The sequence below is a fragment of the Myotis brandtii genome, unplaced genomic scaffold (assembly GCF_000412655.1).
Source record: "Myotis brandtii unplaced genomic scaffold, ASM41265v1 scaffold1163, whole genome shotgun sequence".
Classification (NCBI taxonomy): domain Eukaryota; kingdom Metazoa; phylum Chordata; class Mammalia; order Chiroptera; family Vespertilionidae; genus Myotis; species Myotis brandtii.
This window is the reverse complement of record NW_005354025.1, coordinates 743,443-757,776: the sequence shown is the minus strand read 5'-3', so window position 1 is coordinate 757,776 and position 14,334 is coordinate 743,443. Positions and strand designations below refer to the sequence as shown.

General features: G+C 42.0%; 1 protein-coding gene across 1 annotated transcript in view; it reads left to right on the top strand.

The window, feature by feature from the left end:
* The window catches only part of CTNNBL1 (catenin, beta like 1), a 175,232-nt gene that overhangs the window by 63,156 nt on the left and 97,742 nt on the right, over positions 1-14,334 (top strand). The window contains exons 5-7 of the mRNA XM_005858253.2: positions 1,739-1,836; positions 10,840-10,933; positions 13,717-13,808. Coding sequence (XP_005858315.1) covers positions 1,739-1,836; positions 10,840-10,933; positions 13,717-13,808 — 284 coding nt within the window. The remainder of the gene's footprint in view (positions 1-1,738; positions 1,837-10,839; positions 10,934-13,716; positions 13,809-14,334) is intronic.

The following is a 14,334-nucleotide window of genomic DNA, read 5'->3' as shown; positions in this document are numbered from 1 at the left end:
AATTGGATGCCTTCTACGCACCTCTACTGGGGATTGAGCCCACAACCCAGACATGTGCCCTGACCAGGAATCAAACCGGGACTTCCTGGTTCATGGGTTGACGCTCAACTACTGAGCCTCGCTGGCTGGGCCACACTAAGTTTTATAGCACTCCTATGTTTGGGGCAAATATGACTTTAAAGAGTGAAAGAATAAGACACAGGAACCTTATTTACTTATTCATGATGGTCAGCTGGTCACTTATTGATGAATAAAATGAACCTTCAAATAATTTCTCCCCCAGCAAAAGATGTTCATGAAATACCTAGAATGTCAGTTGGCAGTTAGCAAGTTCTATCATTATTGTTAATATGTCCTGTATCTTTTATTTTTCTCTTTCCAGTTCTAGTGAAACTGCCCTGATTCTGACCCTGTTGTCTCATTTCTGGACGCTTTTGTTGTTGTAGTTTTGGAACAGCTGTTCCTCCTTCAGGTGTTGCTTTTCCCACCCCTTGCCCATACACCCCAACTGCCTCCCATTTGCCCACCCCCAGCATTCATAATGCTTTCGTGCCACCTGCACACAGCTGTTAGGTTAGCCTTTCAAAATACTGTTATTTTATAGGGTTACCATTATGCTTTTATCTCTTCCCTCCTATTCCATTTCTTCTCCTCTTTATATGCCTTTGTACATTCTAATCTCTCTGCATTTATTCCTGTTGTCCTGCCCTCATCTTTTTAATTGCCTGTTTTCTGACCAATCTGTTTTAACAAATAATTCTTGATTTCTCAGTTCAAGTTGATTGCTGCTTTTTCAAGACATCTGCAGTTAATGTTTCTGTATTCTTCACTTGTTACATGTTAGTAATTCCCTGTGGTGTATAATTTTTTAAATGTCTCTGATTATCTAATGTTTTCATTTTATGGTGAGGAAATTGAGGCCCAGAATGAAGAAAAAATTTGCCTTTGTCATTGTCACAGTGTATTATTCATCGTAGGCATTCAGTAAATGCAGGTTGATGGAGCAAGGTGTCTGTGTGTGTGTGTGTGTGTGTGTGTGTGTGTGTGTCTCCAAGGTGAGGGAAGAGAAACTTAGTTTAGTTCTGGCTTCCAGTTTCCAAACGTAACTTCTTTTTTCTCTGCTTCATGTTTTCATTCACTTATATGTCCCTCTTTTTCTCCATTTTTGCCTCGTGTTCAATTTTCATTGTTTACATTTCTTTTATGTCCAAAGCAGCGTGGTGTTTGAGGGAAAGGGAGGTTGGTGGGTTCTACACTAGCACGGCCCAGTGTAAATCCTTCCCTTTACATATTAAATCTATTTGGTCATGCCTTGGTCTCTGAAGATACCAGCCATGTCATCTTAGAAATCATTACTGCCTTTGAAGGTGAACTGTACAAGATAGTTAAGATTATACTGAGTTCCAAGAATTTAAATTATGAGTTAAGGCTAAGGGTGTTTCTCACTGGAAAAGCAACCTCCCAAGTGATCATATTTGAAGTTTTGAAATTTTAAAAAATACAGTGAACCTATGGAATAAGTTGCCAGGAAGGCAACATAGGAAAGAGACAGTCAGTTAACAACATTTATTGAACACCCTCTGTGAGTAGAACCTTGTTGAAGAGATGTAATAAAACCAGAGTGTGTTAAAGGCAAACAGTGATGAAGCAGTTGAGAAGGAAACGGGAGGGAACCAAATGTTTTAGTAAAATGCCAGTAGGGTTTCAGTATGTACGTGATACCCTTAACATTTTTCACATGTGTCCATAGCTGTGGTTGATTTGCTTCAGGAGTTAACAGATATAGACACCCTCCATGAGAGTGAAGAGGGAGCAGAAGTACTCATCGATGCTCTGGTAAGTTGCACATCCCTCTGGGGTTTTGCAGGCTTGTGTGAGGTGTTGATATCATCACCGCCACTGTCTCTGTGAGTGGCATCATCTGAGTATCAGGTAGAGCTCTGAGGCAAGGCTGGACTGGATGAGGAGAGTGTAAAAGTAGAAATGCAACCTATGGGATACTTTGTTCTTTGGAACTATGTTAGGGAAGGGGTTATAGAGGCCTAACATTTATGAAATATCACTATGTAGTCCTCACCTTATCCTCTCAGATGGGTATTATTCTGTTATTCCCCTTTACCGCTATGAAACTGAGGCATAAAGAGACAAAACAACTTGCCTATAGTCACTCAGCTGGGATTTGAACCTGTGTTCTCTTTGACTCCATGTTCCTGTTCCTCTACACTCAACTGTGTTGCTACTGACCTTTTCACAAAAAGTTTTCGTGGATGTTTCTTTTCTCCTCTGGCCTTCATAATTCCAAATGAGGATAGAACAGGTATCATTATTACTTATTTCATAGACAGGAATTTGGAGAATGTTAAAAATAAGAACAAACCTTCTGGCTCACCCAGGCCAGAGTTGCAGCCCTGCCTATAGAAGACAGGGCCGGTTGATTTCGGCATTCTTTTTGGTGGAGCCTTGGCAAGGCCTCAGAATCTGCCTCAGCTATTGTTCCAGGCAGCAGCCAATCAAAGGGAGTTTACATGTGAAGTGAACCAGTAGACCCATCGCCTCATTTACACGTGAGGAACCCCAGATGGAAAAACGAAGGCTTTCACTGGGCTACACAGCTAGTCCCTGCAACAGCTGAGATTAGAGCCAGCATCTTCTGATCCCTCCACAGTCCTTTCCCACCATACCAGTTTCCTTCTCTCGCCTGTGATCAGAGAGGGCTCAGAGGCTGAAAAGGCACCACAGCTGGCCAGTGGCAGAAGTGAGTCTAGTCCAGCCTCTTACCCTGATACTTCTGTGGATTTCTGTCCACCCACTGAGCTGTCACTCTCCTCAGGGCTCAGGTGGTTTTCCTTCCTTTCTGTTGTCTCATCTTTTCTGTCAGGTAGGAAGTCAGTACTGGTTTTGATGCAGTTTGCAGAGTTTATCATAGGTCTCTGCAGCCACTTGTACTAGATTAATTTGGCATGCTCGTTAGGCCACCTTCTGGCCCAATAGACCTACTGAATCAGAATGGTTGGGATTGGGGTCCCAAAGGATTCTGAGATCTCATTGTTACACTGCCCACCCCTTTCTCACCCTTTCTCCCTCAAGGTTCTTGACACTAGAAATTTCCTGTGCCGTGCTCACTGCTGGCATTTGGTGTGAATGAAGGGGTTGTGAACCCACTGGATATGAAGAACTCTCTTATAAAGAGCAAGGCTGGAGTCCAGCAGGGCCATTTGTAACTTAGAATGATGAAAATTTCTATTGTCATTTTCTTTCTTCCTAGAGCAAACTTCCACTTTTGTGGAATTCAGGAACTTTATTTTTCTTCAAAAAGAAAAGCATGATGTGGGGTGTCCTTTTGTTTTGAGGCGCATCAGAAGGAAGGCTTGGCACTTGCTCCTTCACTGTGTCTCCACAGTGTCATGTGTGCAGTCTTACCTCCCAGAGGTTAATTACAGTGGCCCTGAATGAGCCTTCCTGCTTGGTCCCTGGGCTGATTTTAATTACCATCCTTTGCCTGTGAATAGAGGAGATGAGAGAGGAACGGCTAGCCTGCCTGCTGCCTGTAAAACATACTCAGAAACAGCAGTTCACACAAAAGCTCTCTTTGTGTTTTCTGTGTTGCCAAGCCCGCCAACAAATGCTGGACCTTGAAGATTTTATTGTTTGTTTAGGAAGAAACAGTTCATTCTCAGTCTGGGGAGCCATTACATAGCTGCTACACAGGGTGTTCTGTTTGTTTTGTTTAGTTTTTTTTATTTTTTATTAAGATTTTGACTTTTATGGCTTTATAATGGTCAGTCTGGTGTGAATCACAAACAATGGAACATTCCTAGACTCCCATATATTATTTGTTTGCAGCCAGTCAGAAGCCATCAGTAAATATTAGAGAGCAGAATCAGTGGGTGGTCTTCCTTTTTTTTTTTTTTTCCTGCCCTTGTGCTGCATTCAGGAAGATGTTTGATAAGTATTCTCATATTATAAGGGTTGAGTTGTCTTCACAGTTTTAATTTGGGGCCAATATCAGAGGCCTGGAATTGCATGAGCAGAGGCTAGAGGGCATGTAGCAGAATTTATTGTGCTGTGCATTTTGCAGTTATTGCCTTGGTCTTTTTCCCAGTTGGAAGTCCTAAGCAATAGAAGAGCACATTTGTGTGGGAAGAGAGTGCTCTCCTGGCATTCTCGGGCATCTTTGGAGTTTAAAATTTGGTACACACCCATTGCTGTGATTTATGCAAAAGGTGAATATTTGTGCTTTATAACAAGTTGACTTTGTAGCCTGGGAAGTAGACTCTTCTGAAGAGTAGTAAATGCAAGTATATTTGCTTTGATGGCAATTCTCTGGCATACCTCTGAAAAAGACTGGACTTCTTGAGAGTTTTGATTAAATTACAGTCATTTTTCTACTTGCTAGTCCTAAATCTTGCCATGTGCTTGGCAGTCCCAGGCCTTTGCTCACATCTGTCTCAGCTTGGTAAACCTTGCTTCTCCTGGGCTACCAGGAATACACTTGATCATCCTTTAAAGCCTAACTTAAACCTTATCTCTTCTCTTCTGAGGTTTTTTTTCTGACTCATCACCTCAGCACAATTTGTGTTCCCCTAGCACTTTGTACATCCTGGCACTTGTCACCTTGGCTTATAGACATCTGTATATAGGCTTGTCTTCCCTGAACTGTGATCCCTGTCAGGGGAGTGGCAGCTCTGTCACTTACCAGCTGTGTGTCCTTGGGAAAGTTACCTAACCTTTGGTACTCAGTTTCTTCTGTAAAATGGGGATAACAGTGGTAGTGCCTATTGCACAGGGCTGAAGTGAGGAATAAATGAGTTTTTGATATGGTTTAGAACAGAGCCTGGCACAGTATAAACACCCAATAAATGTTGAGCATTACCTTCATAAAGTCACATATGAAATGCTTAGTAAATGTCAACCTCTACCACAAAGTGAAATGTTTTTTGAGTTCAACAAACATTTTTTTCATTTCAACAGATATTCAAAAAACACTTAGAACAAATACTTAAAAACAAACAAAACAAAACACAAAATAAAAACCATTTGAAGGGTGTGGGCCTAGATAAGACATGGAAGGATAGAGGTTTAGTTTTTTACAAAAGGATGAAATAAGTGATAACACAGGCAGTATATTAAGAATGGTTGTGAGAGATTCAAGCCTTTGTGGAAATGAGGAGGGAGCAATCACTTCTGCTGGCGAGGAGTCAGCAGGGACAGCAGTGCTGCAGGTATTGGCCTCTGTGAGGAGGCTTTAATGTCGGGGTGGACGGAGGGGTCACAGCCAGAGGCGGTGGAAATGTGGCTGGCCCGGGAAGCTGGTCAGTATGGCTGGGAGCTACCATTTGCTATAAAGAGTTTAATAAGCCCTGGCTGGTTTTACACAGTAGTTACAGTATCAGCCCTCAGACCAAGAGGTCTCGGGTTCAGTTCCTGGTCAAGGGCATGTACCTAGGTTGCAGGATCTCCACCCTGAGCCAGGATGGATGTGGGAGGCAACCGATTGATGTGTCTCTCTCACATTGATGTTTCTCTCTCCCGCTCACTCCTTCCCTTCCACTCTCTCTAAGAAAATCAATGGAAAAATTAGTCCTCAGGTGAGGATTAACAAAAACAAAGAAATAAACAAACAAAAATGAGGTTAATGAAAGTGGCTTTGATGTAGAGAGCCAGTCCCATTCAGCAAGTAGTCCCATTCTTGCTCTCAATTAACCCAACTTCATTTGAAGGCCTGTGTTGGTTTGGTGTTTGCTGGTTGTCAATGCAGGTTGCTGTTTGGGTTGGCAGGGTTCCTCCAAGGCAGTGGTTCCCAAAGTGGGGCACACGCCCCACAGGGGGGCAATTTTATTTTTAAGGGGGGCAATTTGAGAATGAGTTATTAACAGTGAATTTTTGCATTTCTTATGGTTCTAAGGGCCCCATATCCTATATAATAAAAAGCTAATATGCAAATCCACCAACGGTGGAACAACTGGTCGCTATGACGTACACTGACCACCAGGGGGCAGACACTCAATGCAGGAGCTGCCCCCTGGTGGTCAGTGCGCTCCCACAGGGGGAGCACTGCTCAGCCAGAAGCCCTGAACTGGGCTCACTGCTGGCGAGCCCAGTGGCAGTGGAGGGAGAGCCTCTCCCGCCTCCGCGGCAGCGCTAAGAATGTCTGACTAACGGCTTAGGCCTGCTCCCCGGGGAGCGGGCCTAAGCCATCAGTCGGACATCCCCCAAGGGCTCCCAGACTGTGAGAGGCACAGGCCAGGCTGAGGGACCCCACCCAAGTGCACAAATTTTGTGCACTGGGCCTCTAGTACAGTATATAAATATATATTGTGACATATTTATGCATTTCAGTTCTCTATTATATGTTTTGAAACTTTATTTGCTACTTTTTCATATCACTTCATATTATTATTTATTTAACAATTTCTTAGTGATTTCTTCTTCAGTACTTCAACTGTCCTTTATTTTTGTCTTTCATGGATGCCATGTTCTTTGGAAGCTTGTTTAGACCAAGTTAATGGCCTTTTAGGCTTCCTCCACTTGAATAGGAGTTCACTTTTTGAATAATAATTATATGTCCTGGGTGGGGGGGAGGGGGACATCAGGATTTTAGAGATGCTTAGGTGGGGCATGGCCAAAAAAAGGTTGGAAACCACTGCTCTGAGGGCACTTATATAAATTTCTGGATCCTGTCATGTTTGTCCCTTTCCACTTATGTTAACAGCCTCACCTTTATCTGTATTTGCTCCCGAGCAAAATTCATTTGTTTATTCATTCACTAAATGTTTATTGAGTGCTTGGTATATTCTCAATTCTATGAACTGGGTATATAGCAGTGAACAAGACTGACAAAGTCTGCTTTTGTGGAGCTCATATTCTAGTGCAGGGAGAAACGGTAAGTAAACAAGAAACAGATAGTGATTCTGTGTTACATAGAGAATTAAAATAGAGTGATGTGATGTAGCGTGACTGGGAAATCACATTGGATTAGATAGTCGGGAAAGGCCTGAGTTCTGAATGACAGGAAGAAAACAGCCATCAGAATGACCAAGGGCAAGATGGACAAGTGTAAAGGCCCCAAGGCAGGAATGAGCTTGACATAGTTGAGGAACAGAAAAAAGGCCTGTACTGTTAGCACACAGCTGGAATGAGGGGAGAGAGCACAGTCAGGGCCAGGCCACTCTGGGGTTTTTAGGCCTTGGTAGTAAGTTTGGGTGGAATTGCCTGTGTGAAGGGGAGTAATTGGAGGATCATAAGCAGGGAGTAGTAATGTAGTCAGACCTAACATTTTTAAAAGATCAATATTGCCCTGGCTAGTGTTGCTCAGTGGTTAGAGTGTCAGCCTGTGCACCCAAGGGTCTCAGGTTCAACTCCCGGCCAAGGGTATCTCTGGCCCCTGTCAAGGCACAGGGTGCAGGAGGCAATCAATCGATGTGTCTCTCTCACATTGATATTTCTTTCTCTCTTTTTCTCTCCCTCCCTCTTTTCCACTCTGTCTAAAAATCAATGGAAAAAAATATCCTTGGGTGAGGATTAACAAAACAAACAAACAAATAAATAAATAAATAAAAAGAACACTCTTGACAGCTATGTGGATAATGGATTGGAGGGGCAAGAGTGGAAACTAAAATATTAGGTAGGTTGCAACAGGATAAATTTTGCATTATGACAATATAATTATATTTTTACTTAAAACTTATTGCTTAATCAAGATTCAGTGTGGCTATATGTGTGTGTTTGCGGGGTGGGGGGTATTGTTTTTAAAATAGGAATTTCCAGAACTCTTACTCAGTAGAAAAACTCCAGTTAACCTCTTGAGAAAGCCTATTGGCAGATTGTACAAGATATGAAATGATTCCCTCAGTAAATTCCCCCCGTTTGTCCCTTTTTTATTTCCTCCTTTTCTCTTGTATCCATTCTTTCTGGTCAAGTGGAAAAGGATGTCTGATCATGCCCTTGAAATTTATCTCAGTAGGGCCTGCTGCAATATTGTTTGGGAGACCTGGTAAATAAGCAGAAATAACCAGGAACTTATCAGAAAACGTCAGGCTTAAACAGTTATGATTTCCAAGGCTAGGGTTGCTCTGACTGAACAATCTTTAATGTTTTAATCCCTAAGCAGGATTTGTTTTTAGTTTCAGAAGTAGTCACAGTTCCAAAAAATAGGCATGAAGGTGGTAGAACCAAGGGGTGAGAGGGAGTAAGACAGAATGCTAATTTATGTTTGTTACTAGGCGATATCCAGAGCTATGCATAATATAAATATTTTCCAAGAGTTTCTGAGCTAAATGTGTTTTGATGGCTTTGACCCTCCTGCAATCAGATAAACTTGCATTTAACCCAGATAAACATAAAGTTTCACACTTTGCAAGCTTAAAAAGGCTGTCTATTATAAATTAGATTTGTGTGGCAAGCAAAAAAAAAATTTTCTTCTGGCCAAACACCCATTTTCCATAACCATTCAGTTCTGGGATTTGAATGTGTTGCTTATGCCACTGTCCCACCACTTTCTAGACAGCAGAGCTGGGAAACATAACTAAGAACCAAGGAAAGGGAGGAGAATAGTGCAGATAAAGCAGCAGTAAGCGATTGAACCTGGTGAAGCAGTTTGCAGAACTGAAAAGCAGTGTGATACCCAGTGGAGTTGCAGTGTCTGCTGCTTTAGGATTCAGGGAGATTATAAGTCAATCAGGGTGATTTAGGGAAAAACAAATTGTGACATGGTTCATCTTTTTCCCCCAGATGTTTTTCTGTTTTCTTTCACATACCCAAATTGTCCAATTAATTAAGGAAAACATTGCAGTGGATTTCTTTGATGAAGCTTTTGCTAGCTGTGCGATTTGAGAGCAAGCTTGTGTATCTCCTTCATATAAGAGGGGAAAACAGCTCTTCCTTGTATTTATGGGTGCTCTCAATTTTGGCATCAGTATCCCCTCTAATATGCAGCTAGTGTTTCACTAGTACATTGTTCCTCATACCAGGGCATAAAGGAGATCTTCATTTGTGATTCAGGTATTGCAAATTAGTAATTTCAGCCCCCCTCTCCCCAGTCCAGATGTTTCCCTTAAGTCTCACTGAGAAAGAGTAGAGGTCTTATTTCAAGATCCATCTCCCTTGCCATTATTTTATCCTCAGGCTCAGTTTGCATTGTGTCTGTAGTGTGCCTTATACACAGTGCTCAGGAAGGGTCAGCTGAATGAGACCATTTCCTTCTCTCTCTTTTTCTTTTTCCCTCACCAAAGTTATAGGGTATGAAGGGGAAAAGTAAGGTCCCAGAGCAGGTCACTTCTGCCACAAGCTTTATGACTTTGGCCAGGCTAATGAACCTTTCTGGATCTTTGTTTTCTCACCTATAAAAGCTGTGATGGTTACATGAGAGTAAATGGAGAAGTGTTTTATCAATTAATTTAAATTTAGCAAAATTTACTGAGCGTCTGCTAGGTATAGCATTGCACTAGGCTTTGAAGAGTATACCAAGATGAATGAGGACGAGGTGCCTGCCTCCCAAAAACTTGAGTTTTTCTTAGCCCGTGGGAGATGAGCAGTGAATACTCAGGTATAAGAATGGATAAAGCCGAAACTGGTTTGGCTCAGTGGATAGAGCGTCGGCCTGCGGACTGAAAGGTCCCAGGTTCGATTCCGGTCAAGGGCATGTACCTGGGTTGCGGGCACATCCCCAGTGGGAGATGTGCAGGAGGCAGCTGATCGATGTTTCTCTCTCATCGATGTTTCTAACTCTCTCTCTCCCTTCCTCTCTGTAAAAAATCAATAAAATATATTTTAAAAAAAAAGAATGGATAAAGGGCTAGATTCTAACTCTCACCTTAATTTTTGACCCGGACCCAGGGTAAGGCATGCCACATATATTCACTTAATCTTTACAACTTGTTTTCCTGCCCTAGTGAGGAAACTGAGGCAATGAGAGAGATCTTATCTTCCTGTACAGGTTTACTTATTGGCTACTACTTAGAAATGTATTACCAGATATGTAATCACTTCTTGAAGATTAGGTATTTTCTTAGTTGCCCCTTCTTGTTTTGCCTCAGGTTTACCTGGAGGGCAGTCTCCCCCAAACCTAAAATTGTGCCAGAAGGTAGTGTGAAGTAGTATAAGCATTATTTCACCTAAGAAGGGAGCTTGGTTTTGCTTTTGGTTTCACTGCTGAGTAGCTGTGTGGTCTTGGCTAAGTCATTCATCTCTTGAATATCAGCTGTATGATGTGGCTACTGAAAGGTTCTTCTAAGAGTTTTGTGAATCAAATTATGAGCGAAATAGAATTGCTTACTTATGTAATATAAATATAAGGCATTTTATTATATTAATACTCTTTTCAAAAAGGAATTAGAAATTCATCAGAAGTAATAGTTTCATAAAAGCTTAGCATGGAAAGTTAGGAATGTTTTGAGTTGAACCCTAAATTTTGAGGCCACTATAAAGTATGGCTAGTAACCTATCAACTAAACCTCTCTTGGTCCTGTGGCCGAGAAGCATGCTTTGACTTAAGTGAACTGTTGACCTGACTTCAGATGGCATTTTTGGAAGGTGCTTTAACTACCACAGGAAGGTAGAAAGAACTCTGAACTTGATTTCAGAAGGCCAAGGTTCAAGTGTACTAGTACTGTCACTCATCACTTTGTAACCTTGAATTTTACTTGATCTCCTTAAGCTTCAGTCTTAAGTTAGGAAGAATGATGCCTGCCTCAGAGTCACTTCACAGCTCAAGGATAATGGGATGGGAGAGCACGCGCTAAACCATAGGCGGCTGGTTATTTACTTTGTTCCTTCAGTAGAGAAGTGAGTACTACTTTGTGACATGTATCCCTCTCTCCTTTTGCTTCCCCGTGGCTGAAGGTGGACGGACAAGTGGTAGCACTGCTGGTGCAGAATCTGGAGCGCCTGGACGAGTCTGTGAAAGAGGAGGCGGACGGTGTGCACAACACTCTGGGTAAGGGCAAGGGCAGCCAGCACTCTCCGAGTTTCTTTGTGTTTGTTGTGGGGCTTGGTGCTCATTTCCCTTCCTCCTTCATAATAGAGTCAGCAGCAGTAGTGTTTTCTTTCTGTCTGCTCCCAAACTGCCTTTTCAGAAATGAAGACCCTTGTGTAAATTTCATATAACTGCAGCTTTGGTTTGGCTTGCAGGTAATAAAAGCAGAAATGCACCTTCCTGCAAACCACTGTCTTCTTTTAGCAGGTGCTTGCCTCCAAAAGTTAAGATGTAGTCTATGAAAAAAAAAATATATTTTTAAACAATTTTTTAGTCTTCTTATGCTGGTTTTTCTTCCTTTCACTGGAGCTACAAACTTTTGAACAACTGTGTATCTTTATAGGACATTTTATTTGAGAAAGAGTTAGTGTTTCTTTTCTTATGTGCAGTTTGCCATGTAAACTGTGGGTTGCAATATTGCCATTAACTTGGCTGCCCCTTCATTATGTGTCCGTTAAAGTGAATTCCTCTGCAGGATTTCCCTCCTACACCTCCCCAGTCTTCCACCCTGTAAAGTTGCCAAACCAATAGCTCATTTAAAATCATGCTTTTGGGTAGTCCTCTTTATCACTGGTCGCTGTCGAATAAAGCCGTAAGTGACATATCTGTAAGTAGAGCTTGAGAAATGAACGAGGCCCAGCAGAAGCAGAAAGTTTGATGAGATTAGATTTTCTCTCAGCTCTTTTGTGTCTGGCACAGATTTCTCTTGTAGTTTTATACTCTCTTTCTTGAAGATTATCATAAAGAAGGAGGAAAAAGGGAGTACCTAGGGAGTAAGAGGAGAGAGAACACAATAATCAGTAATTTGGGGGCTGGCCCTAGTCTACAGCCAGAATTTAGCATTGCCATCTGTTAGCCTAATGCTGAATTTTGCTGAATGGAAAGCTTATCAAAGTCTTAACTGACTGTTAATTAAAAGGGCCTGATGTAATGGAAAAAGTACCAGCCTGGCAATCTGTAGAAATCTGTCTACTTTCAGCTTGGTCACCTACCAACAGCTCAGCAAAGTCATCCCTCCCTCCCTTATTGAGCACCTGACGTTTGTCAGGCACTGTGTTAGGCACTGGGCAGATTAAAAAGGAATTAGGCTTGGTTCTACTTCTTAAGAGGCCGACTGATGGGATGGTCTGGAACAGAAAGGGAAGGTAATAGAGGGTGACAGATGGTTTAACAGGAGTTAGTGGAGAGCACTATGGAAGTGAAGAGGAAGGGTCTCCAAATTGCTGTATAGGAGCAAGTAGCACTGGGGCTGAATGGGCTGAATATGAAGACCGGTACATTTTGACAGAAATGTGAGAAGGATCCTTGGGCAGGGGAGTAGCATTTGCAAAGCTGTGAATGGGCCTGAGCTTTGGGGAAGAACAGAAATGCACTATAGCAGTGGGAGTAGAAGTGATGGGAGATGGGACCAGGGGAGTAAGTTTGTCCAGATGATGGAAGACCTTGTAAAGTATGGATTTTATTCTAATGGGCAATAGGAAACCATCTAAAATATAAGCAGAAGAATAAGAATGAGTTGATTTTCTTAGAAAATGTGAGTAAGTAATTTAAGGTATTATAATGATCATCTCTCAGGGGTCTGGTTGCTACTCTGCTCCCAAGGCTTTATGTCCCACTCCCTGAGGGGGCTGCCCAGTTATTCTTTTTGTTTTTGTTAATCCTCACCCTAGGATATTTTTTCTGTTGATTTTTAGAGAGAGTGGAAGGGAAGAAGGGACGGGGGGAGAGAACATTGATGTGAGAGAGACATATCAATTGGCTGCCTCCTGTATGAGCCCTGACCAGGGCCAGGGATTGAACCTGCAACCCCAGGTACATGCCAGAAGCTCTACCCACTGAACAACATCATCCAAGGCTGCCCTGTTATACTTTAACTTGAAGATTGACATGGACAGAGGAGTGAGGAAAAAGATAAGGGGGTGGTGATTTTTGAACCCTTTCTCCTACAAGCATTGTGCTTGGAGAACACAGAATTCTCTCTGCTTTATAATAACATACTCTGGGATATAGGGTGGAAGAGGTCATAAAGGAAATGAAATGAAAGCATTGGATGTGTTAGAATGGGACTATAGGTAATTTTTTTAAATGTCCCCCTTTTTAGTATCATAGTTATGCAATAACTTTTTTGGCCTCCTAATTTTTAATTTCTCTATTAAGCAGCAATTTGGCTGTTTTTGGAGAGAGTGGGACCAATTATGTTTGCGTCTGAGTACCAGACAGTTACTTCTGCCAGCATGGCCTTTCCCCTCTATGCACATTATTTTTTTCAATTAAGATTATGCTTGGTTCTTTGCAGTCCAGGCAAAGAGAACTGAAAGTGGATGAAACAGGAAAGGAAGAGACTATGAATTCACCATCTCCTGATTTTTTTCCTAAGGTCTTTATGAAGGCTTCTGTCTCTTTAGTCATAGTCTCTCGGATTCTAGTACAATGAGGACTGAGGATCTTCGTAGGTAAAGATCCACCCTTCTGTGTGTTCTGCTCTAGTGTAGTTCCCTATTAGCACAGAAAGTCTATCACTCCTTTTGTGAACTCCATCATTTTCAGTTATAACTTTTACTTATAACTTGAAGAAAAGAAGCCCATCACATCTCCCTGGTTAATCTAAAAATGACAACACATCATCTGGCTGGGAGGAATACAGAGAAGTAGAAAGAGGAATAAAACGCCGGCCATGGGAAGCAGGCTTGTTGCAGATGGAACAAAGTTCTCTTCCCAAATGACTGGTGTCTGTCTCCCTTCAGCTATTGTGGAAAACATGGCTGAGTTCCGGCCGGAGATGTGTACGGAGGCTGCCCAGCAGGGTCTTCTGCAGTGGCTGTTGAAGAGGCTGAAGGTAAGTTTGGCTTTGTGGGAAGGCAGGTCAAACCTCTCTGTGTGAGCCTGGCTCATGCTGGGTCTTTGGCATTGATTGTTATCCCCAGGCTGTATGATCTTGTTTGAGAATTTTTTTGGTATCTCTTGCCTCTTTCTTTATTTCTCCTCTTTTGTTTGTTTTAAAAGAAAACAGTTTTAAAATAGACTTTAATACCTCTGAAAATATTACAAACTTGTTGTAGAAATACAAACAAATGCATGTGATACAGAAGGTATAAAACTGAAGGTAAAAGTTCCCCTCTACTGATTGCTTCTAGTTCCACCTCTCAGAGGCAGCCACTCTTAGCAAACAGTATTTTATCTATCCTTCCAGAAATTTGTTGTGCACATATAGAAGTGTGTGTGTGTGTGTGTGTGTGTGTGTGTGTGTGTGTGTGTGTGTTTCACAAATAGAAATACATAGTATTTTTTAAAGCCCCTTAACCTGGCCTGTCTGACCTTCCATTTCTCAGTTTTGAAACATTGGCCTTATTATCTTTCAGACA